Source organism: Peromyscus leucopus, chromosome 9, assembly GCF_004664715.2.
Source record: "Peromyscus leucopus breed LL Stock chromosome 9, UCI_PerLeu_2.1, whole genome shotgun sequence".
In the NCBI taxonomy this organism is placed as follows: domain Eukaryota; kingdom Metazoa; phylum Chordata; class Mammalia; order Rodentia; family Cricetidae; genus Peromyscus; species Peromyscus leucopus.
Genome location: NC_051070.1, coordinates 111,162,025 through 111,185,628, shown reverse-complemented (window position 1 = coordinate 111,185,628; position 23,604 = coordinate 111,162,025). Strand labels below are relative to the sequence as shown.

The window sequence follows — 23,604 nt, the reverse complement described above, 5'->3', positions numbered from 1 at the left end:
AGAAAGGAGCGGAGAGAGGGGGGGGGCAGAATAAAGGGAGGGAGTGAGGAGACATTCTGCCTGAGTTTATTTGTTTGGTATTTAGATTAATTTTTCTGGGAAGGTATCAGTGTATCAGTAGGCTGGGTGCCTGAGGCTGGGGCCTTTTATCCTTCCTCCATGAATAAGGAGGTTTTATCATCACAATGCTGAGAAAGATCACAGTGAAATATGTGCCATAATTAACATGAAACTTGGTTTGTGGAAATCTTTGTTTTCCCCATAATTACCAATCTTTTAACAAAAGTCATATATTAACGTACAACATAAAATTTTGTAAAGGGAATATGTCATGTTCAAAGAGCCTCTGCACATCAGTTGTTACCCGTTGCTATTAACAGAGACTTGGGGGGTGGGGGGATAAAGACTAAACCAAGACAAGGGCAATCTAGAACCCATAGGCAACCATAAGTAGGAACAAGACAAAGAGCAAAACTTGTGTCCATAAAAAAGTTACCCGGCCCACACAAGCCAGGCAGATCTGCCTCCCACAGGGAGCTGTGCGTTTCCGATTGTTCTCACACACAACAGTCTGTATTTTTGCTTCATGCCTCGACATAATTTTTAAGTGCTAACAATATAGTGCCACAGTTAGGGTCCTTAGACAGGGCCCTAAGATGCCAAGGCCACAGCTCAGAGGGAAACAGTTAAACCTCCAGAAAGACTGTGAGAAGAATTTCAAAGGGCAAACAGAAGCCTGATAATAAAGATAATTTGAGAGAGGTTAGCTCTTAATGAGTCTACCAACATTTTATTTTTACACTTTTACAGTTTGGAATGAGGCACAGACACAAAGTCACTATCTCAAATGAGTCCAGGGGTATAAATATCATCTCTTCTCTCTTAGGGGGATAAGGAAACTCAGAATTCTGAAATTTGAAACTCTGCAGTTTAGGAAATGTCACAAAACCAGTTATTTTTTTCTATATGAAAACAGACTTCTCTCTGCATTAGAGGTATAGGGTCCTTCCTGGTGTAACTACACGGTGAGTAGATACTATAAGAGGTCTTGTTTTCTGTGTTTTGTTCTTTTTATAAAAACAATGCTATGGCAGGGTCACAGAGAGGTCAGCAGTGCCCAGATTAACAATTGATCAGCTCTAATGGAGCATCAGAGCAATAAACTCTAAGCCAGTGCTCAGGTCTGCTACCTCGTAATAGCCACGGGCTGACACCCGACTGTTAGCAGACTTAATAGCGTCAGAGTTTCAGTGGCTTTGAAGCCTTCATCTGGGCAGACAGATGCTCTGGATGCATCCACGCTATCAAAGGCCTCCCTTTTACAGCTTTCCACCAAAGAGCACCAGGTTGCTCTGACCCTGAGATTTCAGTGAGGTCCGAGGGCTGGATAGCCAACGGCATTCCTTACTACCAAGAGATTATTGCAACATCTTCTCCTGTTCAGGCGACAGTGGTACCCTCTGTTAGTTTTTCTGTTCACATACAGAAAGGGTGAAGGATAAGGACATACAGAAGAACCTCTCAGAGAACAAAAGTGAGAGACTAGTTTTCTTGGTGTCTGGTTTGTGTTTCGAGAGATCGCCATGCTTCCTTTGTGTTCACAGTACCACACTTGACCAGAAGAGTCGGTGTGCCTCACCAGAATTTTATTTTACAGCTGTAATAGGAACCTAGTACAGTCTGGGAAGGTAACAATAGCTTCAAACACTAGGAAAGAGCACCCCTCCCATAGCATCTCCCTGAATGCTCCAAGTGCTTACCACTGCTAAAGAATATATAATCCCTGCAAGCAATCATGCTGACCCCTCCCCTGCACCAACCCACCTCTGCTTCAATGAGGACAGACTTCAGAATGAAACTGACTGTAAACATCAGTGACAGGCATGCCAGATTTTCCCAAACAGCTCTGATTTCCAATCTTTCTTACTTTCCTGAGAACCCACCCCTTCTTGCTAGACTGAATCCAAATCTCACTCCAGGAAAAAGCAGAACCACGGCAAAGGGGTCACACAAAACCCAGATATACCAACAGTAACACAATATTACTATCTGATACACAGCCTGCATTCAAATCTCTAGCTCAACACCCAGTTCTGAATCACACATTCATTCTATTCCCCTGGGTCCTCAATCTCTACTAACTTGGGAAAAAAAAAAAAAACCAAAACAAAGAACAACTCAAGGTTTTCTTTCTTGAACTCGTCCTTTTTAAAGAGAAGCCTGGAAAGTAATTCTGCAGCATACTCCACAGTCTACAGTTACCTGGTGGTGTAGTTTTCATTTTGGATAACATGTGACCTGACTCACCAGAGAGTCACTCATCACATGCCTGGTGATGGACTCTGTCCAGATGGTCACATCTGGAGCAGGCTTGTAGATAATACAGGTGCACTTTCTCCAGCATCGCTGAATAATTTGTAGAGGAATCTTTTGACACTGTTAATACCGTGCTCACTCTCTCAAGGTTTGTCCACCATTTTAGCATCCATTGAAGATCCTTGCCTCAAGCGATCATTCTTTAAGTTTTGATCTCCATTATTTCCTCTTTATGTATTAGTTAACTTTTACCGTGAGAGACTTTTCTCCATTCTTAAAATGTATCTACCTACACACCTGTTCATTTATTTGAGTATACCAGTGAATTTTTATTTTACTTTGTTTTGAAAAACAATGTATTATAATTAGTTCTTTATTTTGAGGGTAGGGGTGGGGTCACATAAATGCCATAGTGTGTATGTGGAGGTCAGAGGATAATCTGAAGGAACTGATTCTCTCCTTCTACCACATGGGGTCTAGAGATTGAACTCAAGTCACCGGGCTTGGTGGCATCCCCTTTACCTGCTGAGCCATGGCAGTGGCCCTGGATGCTTATGTTTAATGGCTGTACACAGATTTGAATTGATCTGAGGTTCTGTCATTTCCAACTGAAACTCTCTGAAAAGGCACAGAATTCCAAAAGGAAGGCAGGAGCACTTCACTGGCCGTACACTCACCAGGCTTTTACCGTCTTCACACTCAGGAATGTGCCTCCTGGTGCTTTCCTTAAGTCCCTCCAGCCTACTCTAGGACGTCCAGTCCTCTGAAGTCAAGCTGGTTGTGGACAGGAGTGGCTAGTCTATGGCCTCTAGATCTTCAGAAAGCCACCATGTAAAGATGGCTATAGAAGACAAGGTGTTTGTTGCTATACTCACAGTTCCTCTTGCTAGACCCTGCCCTTTCTCTGGCAATTTTCCTCAGAAAACTGTGCCAACCTCCCATTCTCTTCCCAATATTGGCAAATGTCCCTACCACTTCTTCACACCGCCCCCTGGAGTTCCTACGCTTGTCTCCATTTCTGCCCACTTTTTATGTTTTGTGCTGTACCTAACAAATACACCCAGCTCATGCCCTTGATACTTTCTGCTGGCCCCTCAAGAACTATCTTTGGCCTTCTCCTACCAGCTCAGTGACTCAGGAGTCTCAGCACCAACAGCTACAGTCGTCGACGTGGGACAAGAAGAAAGCAGGGTCAACCTGCTGGGGTTTTTCTGCCCTGTGGTCTACTTTGGCCTGCTCACTGTGGTAACGGTACTGCTCTACCAGACGCCTTCTCCTATAGCCATCCCCTCGGGGGGCTGGAACTCTCTTCTTCCTACAGCTTCCTCGGGCCTGAAGTTCACTGTGGGTTTCTCTTAACCTTGACCGTCATTTGCAAATACCCCTTCTGTTAACGTCTCATCGGTTTCCCCAATACTGTAGCATGAAAAAGGGATGCAGACCAAAGCTACTTTAGAAATGCCATTTGGGACACTTTAAGATTTGTGTTTCTCTTTATCTTCCTCACATAAAGAAAAATAGAATAAAATAAACACTGTTTCCTGATTGTGAACACACTCCACTCAAAGAGCAGGCCTAAGCATGAAGACTTCTTCCGTTTTGTTCTGTTGTGTTTGCAGTGAAGAGAAGGCACAGAACTCAGGTGGCAGGTCAGATAAGTACCTTCAGGGACCCAAAAGGTGGTTTTATCCCCCGTTTACTTGTTGTCTTTGCTAATGTATTTATATTATATGAAGACCCTAATCGTTTTCAGTCTGCCATGATTGTGAGTTCTACTACAATAAATTTCTTAGATATTCTCACCCCAGGTATATGAATGACTTAAGCATAAGACTCTTGTCTTTAACAACTAATTCAAGGTCAACTCCATCACAATGTTGCTTCTGGTCACTCATAATCCAAACTCCAGCCTGGGAAATACAATTTTAGATACCCACCATTTTATCATTTTTACCATTAAGAACCCCAAAAATTACTCTTAATTTATTGATATAACTCATCCCCCATATCAGGAATTTTTCACAGAAATCTGGTATACATGTGTCAGTGTGTGGCATCATCTACCATAACTGCCATTGGTGGAACGAGATAGAGGAGTGCTACCCTCACCCAACAAGAAAGAGGTGCCTCCATGCCGACTTGGGACCATCCTCTGAAAGCATTTCTCTTCAGTCACTGAAACAGACCAACAACTTAACTCAAAATATAGTCAGTTACCTGCAAGTCAGCATCAAATTCATGCTTCAGGTGTGCCTCTTCTGCAGCCTCCACAAGCCGCTGGAAGACAGAAGGCAATAATCAGAATCAGGACCATGACCTAGACTCCACACACACTGTGAAAAGACTGGGATAATTTCCCATCCGAAAAGGATGGGTCACCTCATTGGTACACATAGTGGCTTCTGTGAAATTTGAGTTTCTGCCTTCATCATCCAATTATGTCTCCTAAAATAAATATTTTTTGTAGTGTTCACCCATGAATGCATGCATGCATTCAGAACCTGGTATTTGACTTTCAATGAAGATCCAAAATTTATCTAGAAATGCTATAACTTAGGTATCAAAGGTCCTTACTCAAGATTTATTGAGTTGCTCTGAACCCAATTCTCATAGATTTAGGGTCTTCTCTACTGGTTTAGGAAATAATTTTTATTTTAATTCCCTTAATCATTGAATTCCAATTCTTTCTGCTTCAATTCTGATACATCATTACTGGGAGATAGTTATTATATGCCAATGCTATTTTGATAATATGCATCTCATTAAGGCAATTATTGAAATTAAATTAATACTCAAACTCCACCAAACCACAACATGTACCCCTTTTGGTAAACTAGACACATTCATCACCACATTTTTAAGGTAGGTGGATAGAACCCAGGGCCTTACATATAACAGGCAAGCAGATTATCACTGGCACACATTTACTGCCCTTGTTCTTAAGAGATGAGGTTTCATTTTGTAGCCTTGACTGGCCTAGAACTCATAATCATCTGGCCTCTACCTTCCAAATTCTGGGATTATATGTACTACCACATGTGTCTCATCTTCACATTCTTATAAAAACAATTTCATGATATCTCTTTTTACACAAAGAAAACTAGTCAACTATCAAAATCATTTTCCCTTAACTCGAGGATGCAAACAGTAAGATATCTTCTATGAAAATACAGGCTAGAGAACATTACAGAAAATTCTCATTTTTTGAAATAATATTTCACTGATATGTCATGAAAAGAAATCTAAAGTCAGTCATTTTTGTTTTTCCCATGGTTCCCTCTGCTGCTTTGGCTCACTTGCTTTGACCTTGTTGTAACTTGTTTTTTAATGCTGTGATAAACACCATGACCAAAAGCAACATGGGAAGGAAAGTCGATTTCATCTCATAGCTTACAGTCCACCATGAAGGGAAATCAGAACAGGAACTCAAGACAGGGACCTGAAAGCAGGAACTCAAGCAGAAGCCACGGGACTCGTGATTTGCTTAGCATGGCTTGCTCAGTTTGCTTTTTTATACCACGCAGGACCACCTGCCCAGAGCTAGCTCTGCTCATAGTGGGCTGCACCCTCACACATCAATCATTTACCAAGAAAATGCCCCATAAACTTGCCTATAGGCAGTCTGATATAGACAATCTCTCCATTAAGTTTCCCTCTTCCCCAAAGACTTTAACTTGTGTATAGTTGACAAAAAAGAAAAAAGAAAAAAATCGGAACAGACATGATAAAAATCTGAGTTTAATAGGCCAGGTTTGAAAAATTACATTTGCGTTGATCTTAAGTTGTTATAAGTCAACAGCCAGACATGTCATGATTAATTGGATGTGGACATGAAGAGGCTGAAGAGCCAAAGAGGTAACTTTGGTGATGGCAGAGATTACCAAAGTCTTGTTTCTCCATGGGCCATGAAGAGAGAGGCCAGCTTTCCACAGAAAAGAATCTAGGAGGGTCATACATTGTATTTTCCAGGGACGTCTGCTCTGAGCAGTCAGAAACAGAGCCTGGTAGAACATGGTAGAACCAGAGTCAGAACACCTGCTCTTCACTCTGTCCCAGAAGCTAAACTACCTTCACTGTGACATGCTGGGGAAGCCGCTGTCTTGCTCTGGGTTTCAGATTCCTCCTCTAAAATACATGAGTAGGTGACCATACAAACAGTAGTAGTTAGTTCTCAACACCTAGTGCCCACCTTGGCAGCATTGGCCTCACCTGGGAACTTGCTAGAATTAAAAAATCCAAGGTCCTACCCAGGACCCACCCAAACAGAAGCTCTGGGCAGGCTAGTGATGTGTTTGGTTAGTGGCTCTCTCCGGGTGTCATGGCTGTTGCTGGAATCTGGGCACCCCAGCCTGAGAACCGTACTCACTTCACATTCTGCCTCACCCCGGGGGACCTTGAGTAATAATTACCCATGAAATGTCCAAGACTTCCTGAGTCTCTTTCATTTTTCTGAGTACATATGTATTTTCACTTTAAGACATGAAAATCTTTACAGAAGAGAGACATGAGATGGAAGTAGTGAGAAACAGAAAATGAAGAAAGAGTAAGAAGATCGTGGGCACACTGGCCCAAGGTTTGGTTGGACCATAGTCTTCCCAGAACCCTCCCAGTCAGTGTAGCTTGTCAGCCTCTGGGATCACAGTGTGCAGTCTGTAAATGTGTCTTCATGCACTGTGACAGATGAGTGACAAAGAAGAAAGCTATGTCTACAAGAGCTTATCCTCTTAATCTTTGTAACAGGTTTAGAACGGCTAAGCATGTATCATGACATCAGTTCCATGTAGAGATTTATATGTAAATATTATGCAAGACTTAACACGTACATTATCAAAACTACTCATGCATTTTGAGCACTTGTTTACTTAAATATCTTTTTTGTTGTGGTGTTTAATGGTGTCTAAGGACACTGAGACAGGGTGGGGGGAATCAGTGAAAAATCTAAATGATCAAGAAAAATGACAAAATGAAACTTCACAATAACTGTAATAGTAATACAGAAATGAGCAAAGAATTGGAATAGAATAAAACAATAATGTAGTTTAGGACTGATAAATAAGAAAACAAGATGGAAATGTATAAGTTGAAAGAATACATGAATAATATGTCATGAATAACATTTGATCTACATAAGAATGAATGCATCTGTATGTACAAGTGTATCATACACATGCATCCCGTATAACACATTAATTCCTATGTGACATAACATGGCGTGTACGTATTTCATGTCTAATATATTCTGTTCATGCATGCATGTGTGTGTATGTGTTACACATAACTTATAGTGTTCATATAGAGTATAACATGAAATGTATTTCAGCAGTAAACACTGCAATTGAATGTACAGGAGGTAACACCTGGAAACCACTGGATCCTGGTACATCACTGCTGAGAAGAGCCAGAACACTCCTTCTGTGCTGACAGGAGAGAGGGCGTGAGAATCATATTCTTCTGGTCAAAATTTTCTAGTTAAACAGCTGCATGCTGCTAAAAACCTTAATCCTCAGAGATACTTTCCCATCATTGTCTCTGAAGAAGTTTAAGAAATACGACACAAGAGAAGAAGGTCATCCAGCAGCCGCCCTTCACTCGTCTCAAGGCAAGTGATTTAGGACAGGGCCTGGAATGGAAGGATGCTCCTGCCCCACAGCCAGATGCAGGGCTATCCCAGCCTGCCTGCTGTGGCTAATGAAGCAGGCCTGCATTTTCTGGAAGAATGCAGGAGAAGCAGCCTGCAAGAACAGGCTCTGGTGCTGTTCCCAGGACCCAGGAGAACCAGCATCTTGAAAACTACAGGCCTCAGAGGAAGAATGAAGGACATGTGACCCTTCCTATATGAAATGGTATTTACGGAAGGCATCATGTGCCATTAGTTTACCAAAATTGAGTCTGGGGGAAAGAAGTTCTTACTGTTAATAAAATAAAAATAAATGAATCTTCACCTAACAAAGACGAGACCATTCGACTCCCAGTTCTAGTATGTGGCCACAGAGGGCCATAGTCTACAGCGTCTCTCTTCTGAGCAAATATCCTTATCACCCAAGTCAAATGAGATGAGTTTTAAAAAGTAAGTTTGATTATCACTTACAGGCAAGGAAAAAATTCTATTAAATTTGCTAATATTCTTATGTAAGGAACAGCCACAGAGCCTGGGGAGAGCAGCTTCTCTATTATATCTATTAGAAAGGCAGTGTACTTTTAATAATAATAAGTTAATTTTCTCTTATGTGAATTCCCCTTTTGAATCAGTGGATGGGATTATAGAATTGAATGTGGTTTTTAATTAAAATTGAATACTGGAAGTTTTTAAAAAGGCTTTGAAGGCTCCAGCCTAAGCTTTGACATAAAGAGAAACAGAAGCGGTGGCCACAACTTTCCCTTTCCCGTCCTTAAGACCAAAGCATCTCTTTGCACTATAAAAATGGTAACCGTATAGAAGAATCTGCTCGCCGGGCCCCAAACAAAGCACCTACCGGCTTAAAGACGGTAGTAACTCCTGAGGCGAGCCTCCTTGCACTACTTTTTATATTTCTACATAACTCTTCCATTTTAGTGAAACAAATACAAACAAGAGCCATCTTTATAAATGAGAAATGCCAGAGGCCGCGGGCCAGGGACAGTATTTATAGCCGCAATGAAGCCGAGGCCACCAAGGGGATAATGGGGACGTTAAAGCATTTTTAAAGCATTTCGTTGACCGCCACGTCTCACTTCTTGTGACAAGGACCACGGGTGTACATCTCTGCAGCACCACAGAATGCACAGTCTCTCATTTCCTCTCCAGACACTTAAATCAAAGCCAGAGGTAAAGACATCACAGAGGCCACACTGTCCGTGACGGTCCAGAAGGCGGGGCAGACAAGCACAGTAAAAACTGGATAAGAAGAAAATGGGGTTTTTGTGGTGGTGGTTGTTATAATTTTTTTCTTTTGTCCCTGGTTATTTTGGCTTAACAAGGGATGTAAAGAAAGCATAGGATGTCCTGTGAGAGACCGGAAAGGTAATGGAACCTGGATTCTAACTCCAAAGGAACTTGCTACAGGCTCCCGCTGATGGAACCAGCAGGAACGAATTGTATACACATGAAAAAAAATAAATGTTCATGAAAATCCCCAGAGCTGGGGAGAGACAATTACAGATGAAAACCCTGAAAGCAAAACAATCATATAAAAACCATATGGAACAAGCAAAGAACTATTTTTATTCCCCCTGTTAAAGTGAAATACCCTGTGCTGTAAAAGCTGCTATAATGTGATGCTTGATTTTAACAAAGATTTCAAAACAGTTCATGTACTTAGTGGGTTTTGTTTAACATTTTGCAATGATATACTTCATACTTACATGAAGGTTCTAATGCCATGTAAAAAAAATGAAATTCTTCCTCAAATAAGGTTGGAATTCAACTACAGTGACTTGAAAGAAAAAAAACTTATAATCATTAGCCTGGATTTGGGCTGTAGTGACGACTGGTACAGAGTCAGCCCATGAGTTGCCATTAACACTGAGGTCAGGTACTACTTGTCTAATCTGTCATATCAACAGAAGCTAAATTTGCAGGGGCTGGGGAACATGGATTCATCAAGGAATGGCAGCAATTACAGTCACCACTGTATCTAGAATGGCATGGATCATTTTCCTCTTCCCCTAGATTCTGAGGGGTTTGTTTTAGGTGCTAGAGTTGGAAGATTTACAGCTTTTGTGCAACAGTGTGTACTCAGAACCAACACTACCAGCAATGCATGACATTGGAGGGCTTTGAACACGACATGGGAATGGCTCACAGTATGAGAATTACAGAGTTCCAGGTTTCTCACAGTCATGTACTTTAAAGCCAATAGATCCTAGAAATAAAATGACATATCTCTATCCTCCTTAGGGGCTGTTAGAACATCAGAAGTCCTTTCCAGGAACCCAATACAATGAGATTGGTTTATCCTGGGATTCAGGAAACACTTCTCTCTTGTATCAAGAGGCATCATCCATTTAAGAATCATTGCAGAGGCTGGAAAGACCATTCAGTGGGTAAGATCACTTGCTCTGCAAGCCTGAGGACCTGAGTTGAAATCCTCAGCACTCACATAAAAACCTAAGAATATCTGTACATACATATAATCCCAGCATTAGGAGGCAGAGGCAGGCAGACCCTATGAGCTTACTGCCTGGCCAACATAGCCTAAACAGTGAGCTTCTAGCTCAGTGAGAGACCCTGACTCAAGAATATCAGGCAGAGAGTGATATGGAAAGACATGGATGGCTCTGCTCCGGCCTCTGAATGAGCACAAACTGGTGTCAATGCCTGACCACTCATTTGCATGGACCAAACACAAACATCACATATGACACACAGCATACCATGCACATGCTTGCATGCTTGTGCGCGCGCGCGCACACACACACACACACACACACACACACACACACACACACAGACCATTACATTGGAAGATGTTAAGTAAAATATTCAAATTGACATTTTTATTCCTGCTGGTGCTGAAATCCTTTCTCCTCTGGTCTCGAGAGTCACTTCCTAGCTCTCTGTAACAGAGTAGGTTAATTGAGGCTGCTTCCATAATTAACAGAACAAGAATGATCTCCATAGTGGGGTCTGGGACCACCAGCAGCCTCTGAAACATGGAGAGGTGGTCACAGAAGGGGCGCAAGGAGAAGTGGCTGTTTACAGACAAAGGGCCAACGATGCGACCACGAAAGGAAGGGCAGGAGCCAGAAGCAGCAGGATTCAAGCTGTACTCTTAAGAAATGGAAGCATCCAGAAGAAAGGTGGATACTGAGGCAATGTCTAAGATGATGGGAGTTTGGGGTTAAGACAGTATTTTGGAAACATATGTTAGTCAAAACCCAAACAAAGATCACATCCTTGGCTAAAAAACAAAGTGAAGAATCTAGAAAGATTAACAAAGGCAAGAAGCAGAAGCAGGCCAGGGCATCAGTGCTTCCCATCACTAGGCTGTGGCCACAGCTGAAATCATATCTAACAATATTCTAACAATATTCTGTAATCTTCATTGATACAAATGTTTTTACTTCCAATAGAAGTGGCAAGGAGAAATCACCAACTATCAAGAAGATCGCTCTTTGGGAGAAAAACAACAACAACAACAACAACAACAAAAATAAAAATAAAAATAAAAAACAGCTTTTAAGAAGGCTTCATTATTTCTTTTTGTTCCTGTAGAAGAACTAAGCTTTGTTGCACACGAATGAACATTTTGTATAAAATGACCTTCTGCCTGAAAGCTGCAGCTCTTGCTCGTGCTGTACAAACGGCAAACATTTCAAAGTGGATTATGAAAGCTCTTCTGTAAGGTTTCCAGATGAAGCAGGTACCAGAACAATGGCCAGACACACCTCTGCCGTGCACCACATGGAGTGATCCTCTCTGCCATCACACTTCCCCTTCCCTGTCTCCTTCACACTGTGGAAGGCTGGTGGGGGTGGGGGCCTTTGACGGGACACAATAAGCCCAGAGTTTCTATCAGGAGACAGGATCGCAATCAATAGCAAATTATCTTTGTTTCCACAGGAGGTACCTGTTATCAACTTGAGGCTGATTAAATTAATAACCTGTTATCAACATGGCCAATTTCCAAACTAAGACCATTTCATTCAACATGTCAGGCTGCTTTGGCCGAAGCGTGGCGTTTGCTAAGCTGTGAAAGAAGGGGGCAGTCAAACTGTGCTCAAAGGGCTACCCAGGAACCAAGGGGGGCCTGGGGGAGGTGGGAAGGGAAGGCAGTATTAAGTACCAGTCAGTCCAAGACACTCCAAAGGATTCAGTGTTTTAAAGAATGGCTTTCTACTTCTATGAGGCCCTGGGAACGTCTTAGGCTTGATTATCAATATCAAGACTATTTAGATGGAAAACTAGACAAGTCCACTCTAGACTCTTTAAATGAGATGGCTGTGGCATTTTCTCTGTGGATAATGAACTCTTTGTGTATGTGTGTGAGCAGGGTGCATATGTATGGTATATGTGTTCACGTATATGAGGGCATAGCAACCTGTATATGTACGTGCAGAGGCCAGAGGAGAATGCTGTGTTCCCTGCCCGATCACTCTCCATCCTACCCCTTTGAGATTGAACCTCACACTGAACCTGGAGCTAGGCTAGTGACCTGTAAACTCCAGTGATCTTCTCTCCAATCCTCATAGATCTGGGGTTCAGGTATACATGTGCTACATCCAATATACTAGAACTCTCTGGACCTTCCCAAGGGGTTAGGCAAGGATAGACGAGAGAATGCTGTGAAGAATAGACATTTGTTTTCCACGATCAGAAGAAAATGTCTTTTCCTGTGACCTGCTATTGGTGAATAACATCCTGTTACACTCTTCATTACAGCCCTCCCTAGGCTTCCTTGGGGGTGATGAGTAGGACCCCCCAAGAGCACAGCATTGAAGCTAGTGTCCAACCAACAAGGGAGAAGGGAACATCTGTCCCAAGATCAGGTGAGTCATGGTCAAGGTAAGAAGATGCAGGTACAGTTTATAAACAAATATTTCTTAAGAACCAATCAGATAACCAGAACCTCATCAATCACTGAGTGGGACCTTAAGAAACAGATTTTGGCAACTTCTGGCCCATTTTTAAAAACAGACTTCTAATTCCAAGGGCAAGGCGCTAAATCCCAGGCTTCCCTTCTCATGAGCTGCTCGGCATTGGATGCATCTGCATGCATGGCTTTGCATTTCTGCTACCTTCTCTGATATGCTGGAGCAAGACCATGTGTGCACTGCACGGTGGTGTGGGTGTGTGAACATGATGGGAATGTGCACGCAGAATACTCTTAAATGATTCCACACAGGCACAAGATGCTATGAAGACAGGGTTCAGAAGAGACAAGATTTCCCAGCAGAAAACAGCTTGACTAGAACAAGGAAGCTTCACAGCGTCTGCACCTCCCACGGTTGGCTCTCACACAGACAGAACTTGGAGGAGGGCCTCAAGTTCACAGTTACAAGGAGGTTATGTGAAAGTTAATTCTGCTGCCAGGGAAAGGACTCCAAACCTCCTGTTCAAAGACACAAGGCTCTGCACCTGCTCCTTCTGGGCTGCATTGAAGAGCCCTCCACTCCCCTTTTCAGCTTCACTGGGAAAATCTGTGATCAGTGAGGCTGAAAATGGAAGAGATTGAAAGGTCTGACTGATAGCCTCCCAATGACAGGGACATGGGGATTAAGCTGTTGGACAAAGCAAGCTCCTTTGACAGATGCACCCCTGAGAGGTTGCATAGGCCGGCACGTGCAGCAGGCAGCCCCTAGCCACCAGATCCACCCAGGGTTAGGGAGTCAGCGTGTCCTTTCACTCACGACAATATCTACTATCACCCAGACTTTGCCTTCTCAAGGTGGATTGAATTAAATCTGAGACAGGGAAAAAGCTGTTCAAAATTCCCCCTTTGCGCTCTCTTTCCACTCTCATCCAAATGTTTACAAGAGCAATTTCAGTTTGTGGAGGGAAACATGTTGTATTGACCTCAAAAGCTGCCCTTGGGGTCACAAAATGTGACTTTGAATCTAGGCTCGAGCAGTGCAGTGATGTGACAGCGTGGTAACATTAACTCTTGCTGCTGCTGCTGCTGCTGCTGCTGCTGCTGCTGCTATGACAATGAAGATAATGGTGGTGATGGTGATGGTAGTGATTGATGACGATGACGATGGCAGATGATGCCAGGCTCTGAAGATAATGGCAGGTTCATAGTGACATCAGAAGAGGAAGCATAGGATGTAAACAGGAGGGCCCCCCAGTGTGCTACCAGCTGACCAACACAGAGCTTTACACTTCCTGATCTATGTACCAAACTGCCCTAAGAGCCCCAGGCAAGGACTCCAGGTAAGTCTCCCCACCTAGATTGTCTCAAGTGCACGCACAGGGTAGACCAAGTGAGAGAGGTTGCAGCTCCTCGGGGCATGGCTCATGGCGCAGGATGTGTCTTCAAAGATGTGATGGTGAACCAGAATAAAAGGACCAGGGGAACTGATGCGCAGTGGCCAAGGATGCCTACATCCCTGCATCTGCTGGGCTGTGGGGTAGGAGCTGTCAGGAGGGGGAGCCGGTGGGAAGAGAGTACTGCACCAAGACAGCAAGAGAGTTCTGAGGAGCAAGGACAATGGGTGGGGCTGAAGGTGCCTGTGTCTGGTGCTGGTCACTTTTCTCATGACTATGACAATAGATGTTAAAGAAGGGCAGGCTAGGCTGGGCAGTGGTGGCGCACGCCTTTAATCCCAGCACTCGGGAGGCGGAGGATCTCTGTGAGTTCTAGGCCAGCCTGGGCTACCAAGTGAGTCCCAGGAAAGGCACAAAGCTACACAGAGAAACCCTGTCTCGAAAAACCAAAAAAAAAAAGAAGGGCAGGCTGGCTCTGGCTCTCAGCTGGGGGTACAGGTCATCATGGCTTAGGAGGCATGGCAGAAGAAACGTGAGGCATCCACAGGCAGGGAACAGAGAAAGATGACCATGGCTACTCAGCCAGGCTTCCTCTTTTTTCCCATTCTTTATTCATTCATGGAGTTCAGCACATGACCTGGTGCCAACCACATTCACCCTAGGCCTCCCTTCCTAGGCTAAGCATCTTTAGAAATGCCCTCACAGACATACCCAAAGGGACTCCAAATCCAGCCACGTAGACTGCCACGGCTCTGCACAGAACGAGGTGTCACAGGGCCTAAACCCAAATGATGAGAGCAAACTGGGATTACTCTTTAACACTCATGTGGTAGCAATGTTGGGAAAGAAACTCAAACGCGTAGGTCAGTAGTGACATAAAACGAAGAGGTTGTTTCAATGTAAGGTCCATTTCACTTGGTCCATTCTGTGACCTGATCACGTCCCTTGGCTTTCAGCACTACCTAAGCATAGCCACACCTCTCCCCGGTCAGCAGGGTTCTGGGGTAGCTCCTGACAGACTTGGATACCGGCAAGAAGAAAAACCAATTTTTAAATATGGCAGTAACTGCAGGACACAGATACCTTTTGCCAATGCCACCCATGCAGGCAGGTATCCTTCTGCAGACAGCTGAGACCACAGGCAGTGGCTCACTGTGACTCTCTAGTTACCAGCACTTCCCGAGTCCCCGAACCTGGGGCAACGACTTCCCTGGTCTTCGCTCCCTCTGTTCCTCCAGCTATCTAGGAGACCTTCATCCTTAATGTGAAATCCCTGCCTGCTAAAATAAAGAAAAGGTTTGTTTTCTGATCACATGACTGGCGGGGACCAGAGGATAAGTACGGACCAGTTCAGAGGAAAGGTAGGGGCCGGGGAGAAAAGCAGACCGCCACTAAAATCAACGGGATGGCAACCGGGTGACGAAATCCACACTTTCGATGATTAATCACCATAGTCAACTTGATTGGATTTATAATCACCATGGGAACAAACCTCCACACAGGTCTGTGAGGGAGTTGTTATGTTAACTAGGGTATGAAGATCCCCACATCATATGGCCTCAGGCACTAGGTTGTATGAAAAAGAGAAGGCTGGCTGGCCCTTCCTGTCTTCTTCCTGACTGCAGATGAAAGGGACCAGATGCCTCCAGCTCTGGCTGCTGCCTTGACTGCACCATGGGGGACCACACCCTGAAATTGTGAGGCAACAAGAAAACCGAAAAACCACCCTCCTGCCTGCCTTCACCCAGCATTTTGTCACAGTGATGAGGAAAGTAACTGATACAAATATTCCGTATCAAGAGTGGGGAGAAAGGACGGAGAAAGGGAGAAGGAAGTAGAGGAAAGGAGAAAGGAGGGGGTAGGAGGGGCAATGAAGGGAAGAAGGGGAAGGAAACAGATGATGGGAAATGGGGAGAGGGACAAGCCAGGGCCCGGGGGAGGGAGGGAGGGGTGGCGGGGGTCAAAGCAGAGAGAATGAGGAAGCTGCCCTGGAAAACGGAAGGAAGACGCAGCCCGGGGAACTCCAGATCTCTCCCTGGGATCGCAAAGCGACGGGGCTCGGCCTTCCACTCCCAGGGCCTGAAAGTCACCTTTCCACACCCACCCCTGAAAGATGACAACTGCCACAGAAACTCCACAGCACAAGGAGGAAGTGACTTAACGTGCCCTCCCTTCCCTGGGTCTCTCTAGCCATGGGACACCTGGGACACCATAAACATCTGTGTGTGTGTGTGTGTGTGTGTGTGTGTGTGTGTGTGTGTGTGTGTGTGTGTGTGTGTATGTGCATGTGGGCTCACAACATAATTGTTTTTGAAATTTTAAAAACTTGAACTATAATTATATCATTCTCCCCTCCCTCGTACATACAATTTCTTTTTACTGTATCCTTTATTTTCTTGACAAAAGTTCAACATTATTATGTAGGCATTACTTTTTAAAAGCACTAACTTGCTAGCTAAGAATGTATTTTTAAAAGCACAATTTTCAACCTAGTTTGATCATTTCTTCATCTTATAACACTCAAGGGCCTTGAAAGATGGCTGGAGTCACTTCTCTTTTGGTAGGTCACTGTACCAAGCTGGCTTTTATCCCCCTAAAATAAAGCTAATGACATACACTTAAAGGTGAACTCATTTCAAATGAAATCAAGGAAAAAAATAAAGAAACAAAAAAGATTATTCTCGGTCAGGCGGTGGTGGCGCAAGCCTTTAATCCCAGCACTCGGGAGGCAGAGCCAGGTGGATCTCTGTGAGTTCAAGGCCAGCCTGGGCTACCAAGTGAGTTCCAGGAAAGGCACAAAGCTACACAGAGAAACCCTGCCTCAAAAATCCAAAAAAAAAAAAAAAACATTATTCTCAGGACCATGGTGCCTGAATAATTTCCATAAATTGCTTGTTTCATTTAATAGCACACTGGCAAGTTTGGGAACCTCAGTAGAAAGTCTTTTTCCCCCCAAAGCAGCAATGAAATCCTGAGGCCAAGGGTCTGAACCCTGGCCAGCACTGTCTAGCTCAGCACTGTGGCAGCCAGGAAAGCAGTGTGGATGGCACAGCAGTCACGTGTAGCTGGTGCACCTGCCCGTGGGGAGTTGTGCCAAGCAAGGGCCTGGGCTCAATGAAGTACGTGTGCTTAAATTCACTTTTTGTTATTTTCCCCTCCTTTAATTCTCCCACGCTCCTTTTGTATTCAGGAAATGACATCTTCACCCTCTGGAAGCGAATTTTGCATTTTTAAATTTCCAAGGATAAGAAAGTAGCTTAAGGGATAAGCTGTCTCTCTCCTTTTTAATGCGCAGGTAATGAACTGAAATTACACGCCAGGCTGGAAATTTTACAGAGAGTTATTCATAGACTTTACTTTCTCAGCTTAACTTCTTTCTCCTGTGTCAACTATTAATTATAACTTTATTCCAAAATGACAAAGAAATAAGCAGATATTTGAATATATAGTAGCAATGAGAGATTTGGAGAATTTTTTAATGAAGAAAAGACAGAGCTAATGAAGAAAGATGAAGTCCAGTTTATGCCAAAGTAAACCAAAACTGCAAACTTAAATTCCCCCGACTGCCTATGCAGGCCTCATTTGCATACTCTGCCTGCTCTTGACATTCACCAGGTCTTGATCACACTCTGCAGCTTAGGTTTTTGCAACTTCCTGTGACCATGGAAAAGGGGATCTGAATCTGGGCACAGCCTGTAATGGCATCACTGTTGCCCACCTCCTACTTTTACTAGGAAACAGAGATGCTAAGTCCAAAACCCTCACCTAGTGAGTCCAAAATAGGTGAATATTAATTAGCAATTCACCTAGCTTGAGTTAAATATATGCAATATATCCAGACTTCCATGGTTCTTAAACATTATAGAGGAGTGTAAAGTCACCACAAGAGACCTAGGAAGATTTAGAAGCTGGGATGAGCAAAAGCCAGGCCTTGTCCATGCCTGGTACCTTGGAAATATTCAACCTTCCGATGAAGCCCTGGTAATCTACCACATCCACATGCACAGATGAAAACCAGATTCTGTCAAGTGAGTTGTGGGGCCAAGAATGGAACTGGGGAGTTGTCACTTGCTCTGGTTGGAGAGAAGACTATGAAGCCAGAGCTACTGACGGCTGCATCAGCTGGCCCATCCACAAAGACATGTACACTCATACACTAAATCATCTGCAGCCAGAAAATCCTGATTGGAGCCCTGTTATTGTAAACATTAGTCATCTGAAACTACTGTGAACAGAGGGGCAAAGAGCCAGATTTTAGGAAAACTCCACTCTCCTATCTGTGACAAGCTTTCTTCCTCACTGAGGAACATGGATGAAAAATCAACCTTTGAAGAGAAAGAAGGCAGCCAGTAGCCTTGATTGTTGTTGATATCTCCCAGGGCCAAATGATCCACTCTCTCGGGGCCTAGTGACGACTTGGAGAACTTTCTGTCTCTTGTGACAGGAGGAAGACGCAGGAGTCGAGACCATGCACCTCATTTCTGATGTGCTGGAAGAACCCTGGTGGAGACGGCGCCTCAGCACCGTTCAGGAGGTCAAACTGGAGTCAAGCGGGATCAGCCGCACAGCTGGGGAGGCCAGGGGCAGGCTGCACGGCCCACACACCCATCAGATAAATATTTGGGGAGTGGAGCACGACTCCAGGATCTCCAGGTGGAAGGGTCATAGACACAAACAAGAGCAGATTCTGTACACCACACCAGGTGAATGTGAATACCACAGAGAATATCGAACTGGGTGACAGAGTCAAGAATGGCAGGGGAACGGATGTTTTGGGTGGCTAGGAAGGGGATCCCTGAAAAGCCAACACCTGCATAACATGAAGGGACCCAGAAGACAGCCGCACAGAGCTTTCTAGAAGAAGAACATCCAGCACAGAGGTTCTGAGGTACTGACTACTCAAACTAAACTTTGGGCCACGTCTCTTAGAGCTGGGTGTGCAAGCCCAGCTCAGGACTGTTTACACTTGGAGAGCTGAGTGAGTCCTTCTGTTATATCTCCATCACAACTCATCCCAGAGAGGCTCAGGGCTTTCACATGACTGAACTGCTGTGAAGACTTGATATGCCATTTTCCCCAGGTATTAATATTTCTTTTCTGTTTACTTCTGTATGTATTATGTGGTGGTTTACATCCATATGTTAGTACCTGTGCACACATACACATGCCATAGTGCAGTACATGTAAAGGTCAGAGAACAGCTTGCCCAAATGCATGCTTTCCTTCTAGCATGAGGGTCTTGGGGATTGAACTCAGGTCATCAGGCTTGACAGCAAGGGCCTTTACCTGCTAGGTCATCTCACTGTGTAGTAATATATCTACAGTGGACTCAGGATTATTTACGTTAGCTAGATAGAATGGTAAACTTCTCCATGTCATCTCAGGCCACGTTTTTCCACCAAATAAAGACCAGGAAAAAAAAAAAAAAAAAAAAACAAAGACAGAAACATCTCAGTGTTTAGAGTGTTGCAGATTTCAATGCTGAAGGTAATAGGATTGTGAAGCTCCCCACACTTCAAATAAATAAACTAAAACCGTTTCTCAATTCTGTGTTTGCTGAGCACAACGTTTTCCCAGCCCTTTGGCTCCGCTTCTGCTTGTGCTAATACAACACAATTAACCGAGCAGTGACAAAGCAGATGAATGGCAATGGCGTGAGGAGTGGGCTTCCCAGAAAGGGGGAAATACACACGTACCCATTACCATGTAACAGGGGTGCAGGCACAACCTGCTAAATCAGCTAACATCCCTGAGTTCCTGCTCACAAAGGAAGAACTGGATGTAGATGATATCACAATGAAATCATCACAGTATCAATGGGGAAAAGCCTAAGAATGTGAATGAGTTGCACTAGTATTTGAATAGGGACCACTTAAGTAAAATATATATAATGTAGTCTTCTCACAGTGAACATGTGTCTAGTAATTTAAAGTGCTACAGCCACTTTGGGAAGACCTCGAAAAGTTAAACACAGTTCATGAACTCCCAAATATACACCCAGGAACAATGAAAATCCTTATGTGTGGCAAAACGTATACACAAGTGTTCACAGAGGCTTTTTCTGAGGAGTCATGAACAAATATTTTTTCATCCCAGGCACCAACAACAGATCAAAGAAATGGTTCTACTCAAGAGTGATGAGTCAATGGGTTTAACTGGGGTTACTCGTAAGGGTACAAGCAACCTATGCACACCTACACCAGCAAAGAAAATACTCCCCAAGCTCCCAGCAACTGCTCACTCTTATATGTCTTTGAGGGTGGAGGGGGTGCTCTTGTGTCTTATGTATTCTCTTGTGAGACCCTCCTGCCCCTATCTAGCAGAATATTATTAGACCCAATCTTGTCTGGATCTTCTGACAGTAACTGAAGTTACACCCAGAAAATAATATTAATGTTCCAGCATGATCAATCATTGTAGAAAAAAGAAAGAGAAGCAACTCAAATGTTGATCAGCTGATGAAGGGATAAATACAATGTGGTATATCCATGCAATAGACAGCTATTCAGCAGCAAAACAAGCACACAAATCAATCAATAAATAAGGCAACATGGGTGAACCTTGAGAACAGTATGCCAAGCAAAAGAACCTGACTCAAAAAGTCATTCATCACAAATATCAACAAAAGGAGAACCCACAGGAACAGAAGTGGGTTTGGAGATGTCCAGTGCTCAGCTCATGGCAATGGTTAGACTCAGACTGTTAAGACGTGCTGGGTTTCTTTGGGGGGTTAATAAAAAATGTTCAACAACTGACTGAAGTGAGGTTTGCTCAACTGTGAATATACTAAAAAAAAAAACCCACTGAATTATGTAATCTAAATAATGTACAGTACTGAATTCTATTACAATAAAAATGCTAACAAAAACCATCTGGGCAGGGAAGGGCTGGAGAGATAGCTCAGTGGTTAGCAGTGCATACTGCTCCTCCATAAGGACCAGAGTTAGTTCCCAGCACCCATATCAGGTGACTCACACTCCCTGGAACTCCAGCTCACAGGGGATCTGACACCCTCTTCAGTCCTCCAGTGGCACCTGCCATCATGTGCACAGATATACGGACAGACAGAGAGACACCTGCATATACACAATCATTTTTTAAAAAGTATCTCAGGATGATTGGTTCAAGAAACGTGCCTCATACTAAAATCTATACTACAACTGTTCATATCCCTTATATAAATTGTTACAAGTTTTGCATCTAGCATACATTCATCCCCCTGCATACAGCAAATCATCTCTAAATGGCATACAATACCTAATACATTATAAATGATATGCACTTAATTGTTATACTGTATTGCTTATGAACCAATGGGAAGGAAGTCTGTACCTGCTCAAAGAGAGACCACTATTTTGAGAATATTCTAACCCACAGTAGATAGAATACACAGATATGGAAGGCTGGTTGTATTAACATGGAATTCAATTAAATATGTTTTCCTGTGTGCTGTTCTTCAATGACCCCATGGAGGCTGCCAATAAAACAAGTACCCTTGACCTTCATAGTGGGTGATGCTGTCACTGCTGATCACCATCCATTAGGGAATGTGCTCCACCCACGGCAAGGCTGGACAAGCCTGTGGAGTGATTCAAATCTCCTTTACAGACTTACTTATCACACTGGTTTCTAAATAGTATTTTTTTTTATGCACCTTTATCTCCATAACCTATTTTGAATGAAGTAGCCAAAATATTGTCCTTTGTAGTAACTGACAAGAAACAGTAATAAATATTGTTGGGAAATAATTAAGTTAGATATATTTAAATGACCGCCTAGGAATGTTATTATGGGCTGGGAAGAAGGCTGTGTGGTTTAGCATTTGCCACACGAGCATGGAGATCAGAGTTCAAATCTCCAGAGCCCACATGAACATTAGATGGCCTGCATATTAATACAATCTAAGAAGGGGATCCCTAGAATAATCTGGCTAACAAAGTTGGTCACATTGGCACTGAGCTCTGGGTTTGATTGAGAGACCCTGCCTCACCAAATAAGGAGGAAGGGTAATCAAGAATGATTTCAGACCTCAACATTGGATCTCTGTATGCACATGTACCAATTTGCATGCACATCACTATACATGTGCCCACACACATGCAAACATACATACACACACACAACATATATGTGAAAAGAGAATAATATGTTGTTGTGAAAATGCAATTTCTAGACTCCAAGAATTAGGACTGATGGTATCTAGCAGAATTCTGGTCCAAGCCTAAGCTGTGGCTCAGACAGCACTAGTTGAAAATGTTCCCGCTTCTTGGGTCAGTAGACAGACAGCAAATGAAGGGAAGTATCCTAGATTTACAATAGCATTACAGAATGCTTGCAAAAAACTATTACTATTTACTTATACCTTACTTCATTCCCTGAGGTTTTCCCATTGCATGTATGCTATATCAAGGGAAAAAAAAGTCTATAATTAAGAACAGCTGGTCATAAGAAGAATGAAGCTAATCATCCATTGCATATTTACTAAGCATCTACTATGTAAAGAAAAACTGTGGCCAGGCACCGAAGGGAGCTAGGACAGCAGTTGCCTCCCTCTAGAAATTGGCAGTCATACATAACAACAATAAACAGCCATGCCTGGTGCTCCTTAGCAGATTTCAGATACAAGGTTCTGTTAAAGGGGCTTAAGAGTCGGATGAGGGGTGATGACTTTGGACTCCAGAGGCAGGAAGAACTTCCCAGAGGAGATGGGATTGGAACTGACCTTCCACAGCTGCCTAGAACTTAGGCAGATGCAAAAAAGGGCAACAGCCCAGGATGGAAAGGCCACGGTGTACATTGGGAATGAGGTTTATCAGGTTGGGAATGAGATTCATTAGGTTGGGAAGAAGAACAAAGACCAGAGAAGAGGATGGGAGACAGCTTGGGTCAGGATTCTAGATTATCAGTGACAAGTGTGCGTGTGCGTGTGCGTGTGCGTGTGCGTGTGTGTGTGTGTGTGTGTGTGTGTGTGTGTGTGTGTGTAAAACAGGTGCTCAAGTCGCTTACTTCCTCAGTCCTGTGTCATCTACAGTGGTGTAGACAGACTAAGTACCATGTATGTTCCCAGTATGTCCTTTAGTTCTGATCACATCTGCCTAGAGAATGAGCTCAGCCTGGTTCTTTAGGAGTAGCAAAAATGAAAGTTTTATTCAATTAAATTACATTATAAGTTTTATAGCAGAACAATACAAAGACTCAGAAACTGAGAGAGTGACAGTATGCATACCTGTATATCTACTGACTAGCCTGTCAGTATTTGGAGGAATTGTAAGTTACACAATTAACACAGTAAGAAGGAAGTTATAATGAACCTCCCAACCAAGTACGAGCCTCTGTAGGATACATATGCAGATTACTTATCAATTATACCAAATATGTTGACT

General features: G+C 43.4%; 1 protein-coding gene across 4 annotated transcripts in view; it reads right to left on the bottom strand.

Moving 5' to 3' along the window:
- Positions 1 to 23,604, bottom strand: part of Cacna2d3 (calcium voltage-gated channel auxiliary subunit alpha2delta 3) — an 844,969-nt gene that overhangs the window by 561,798 nt on the left and 259,567 nt on the right. For all 4 annotated transcript variants that reach the window (XM_028882449.2, XM_028882447.2, XM_028882448.2 and 1 more), the window contains exon 4: positions 4,534 to 4,593. In XM_028882449.2, the coding sequence (XP_028738282.1) occupies positions 4,534 to 4,593 (60 nt within the window). The remainder of the gene's footprint in view (positions 1 to 4,533; positions 4,594 to 23,604) is intronic.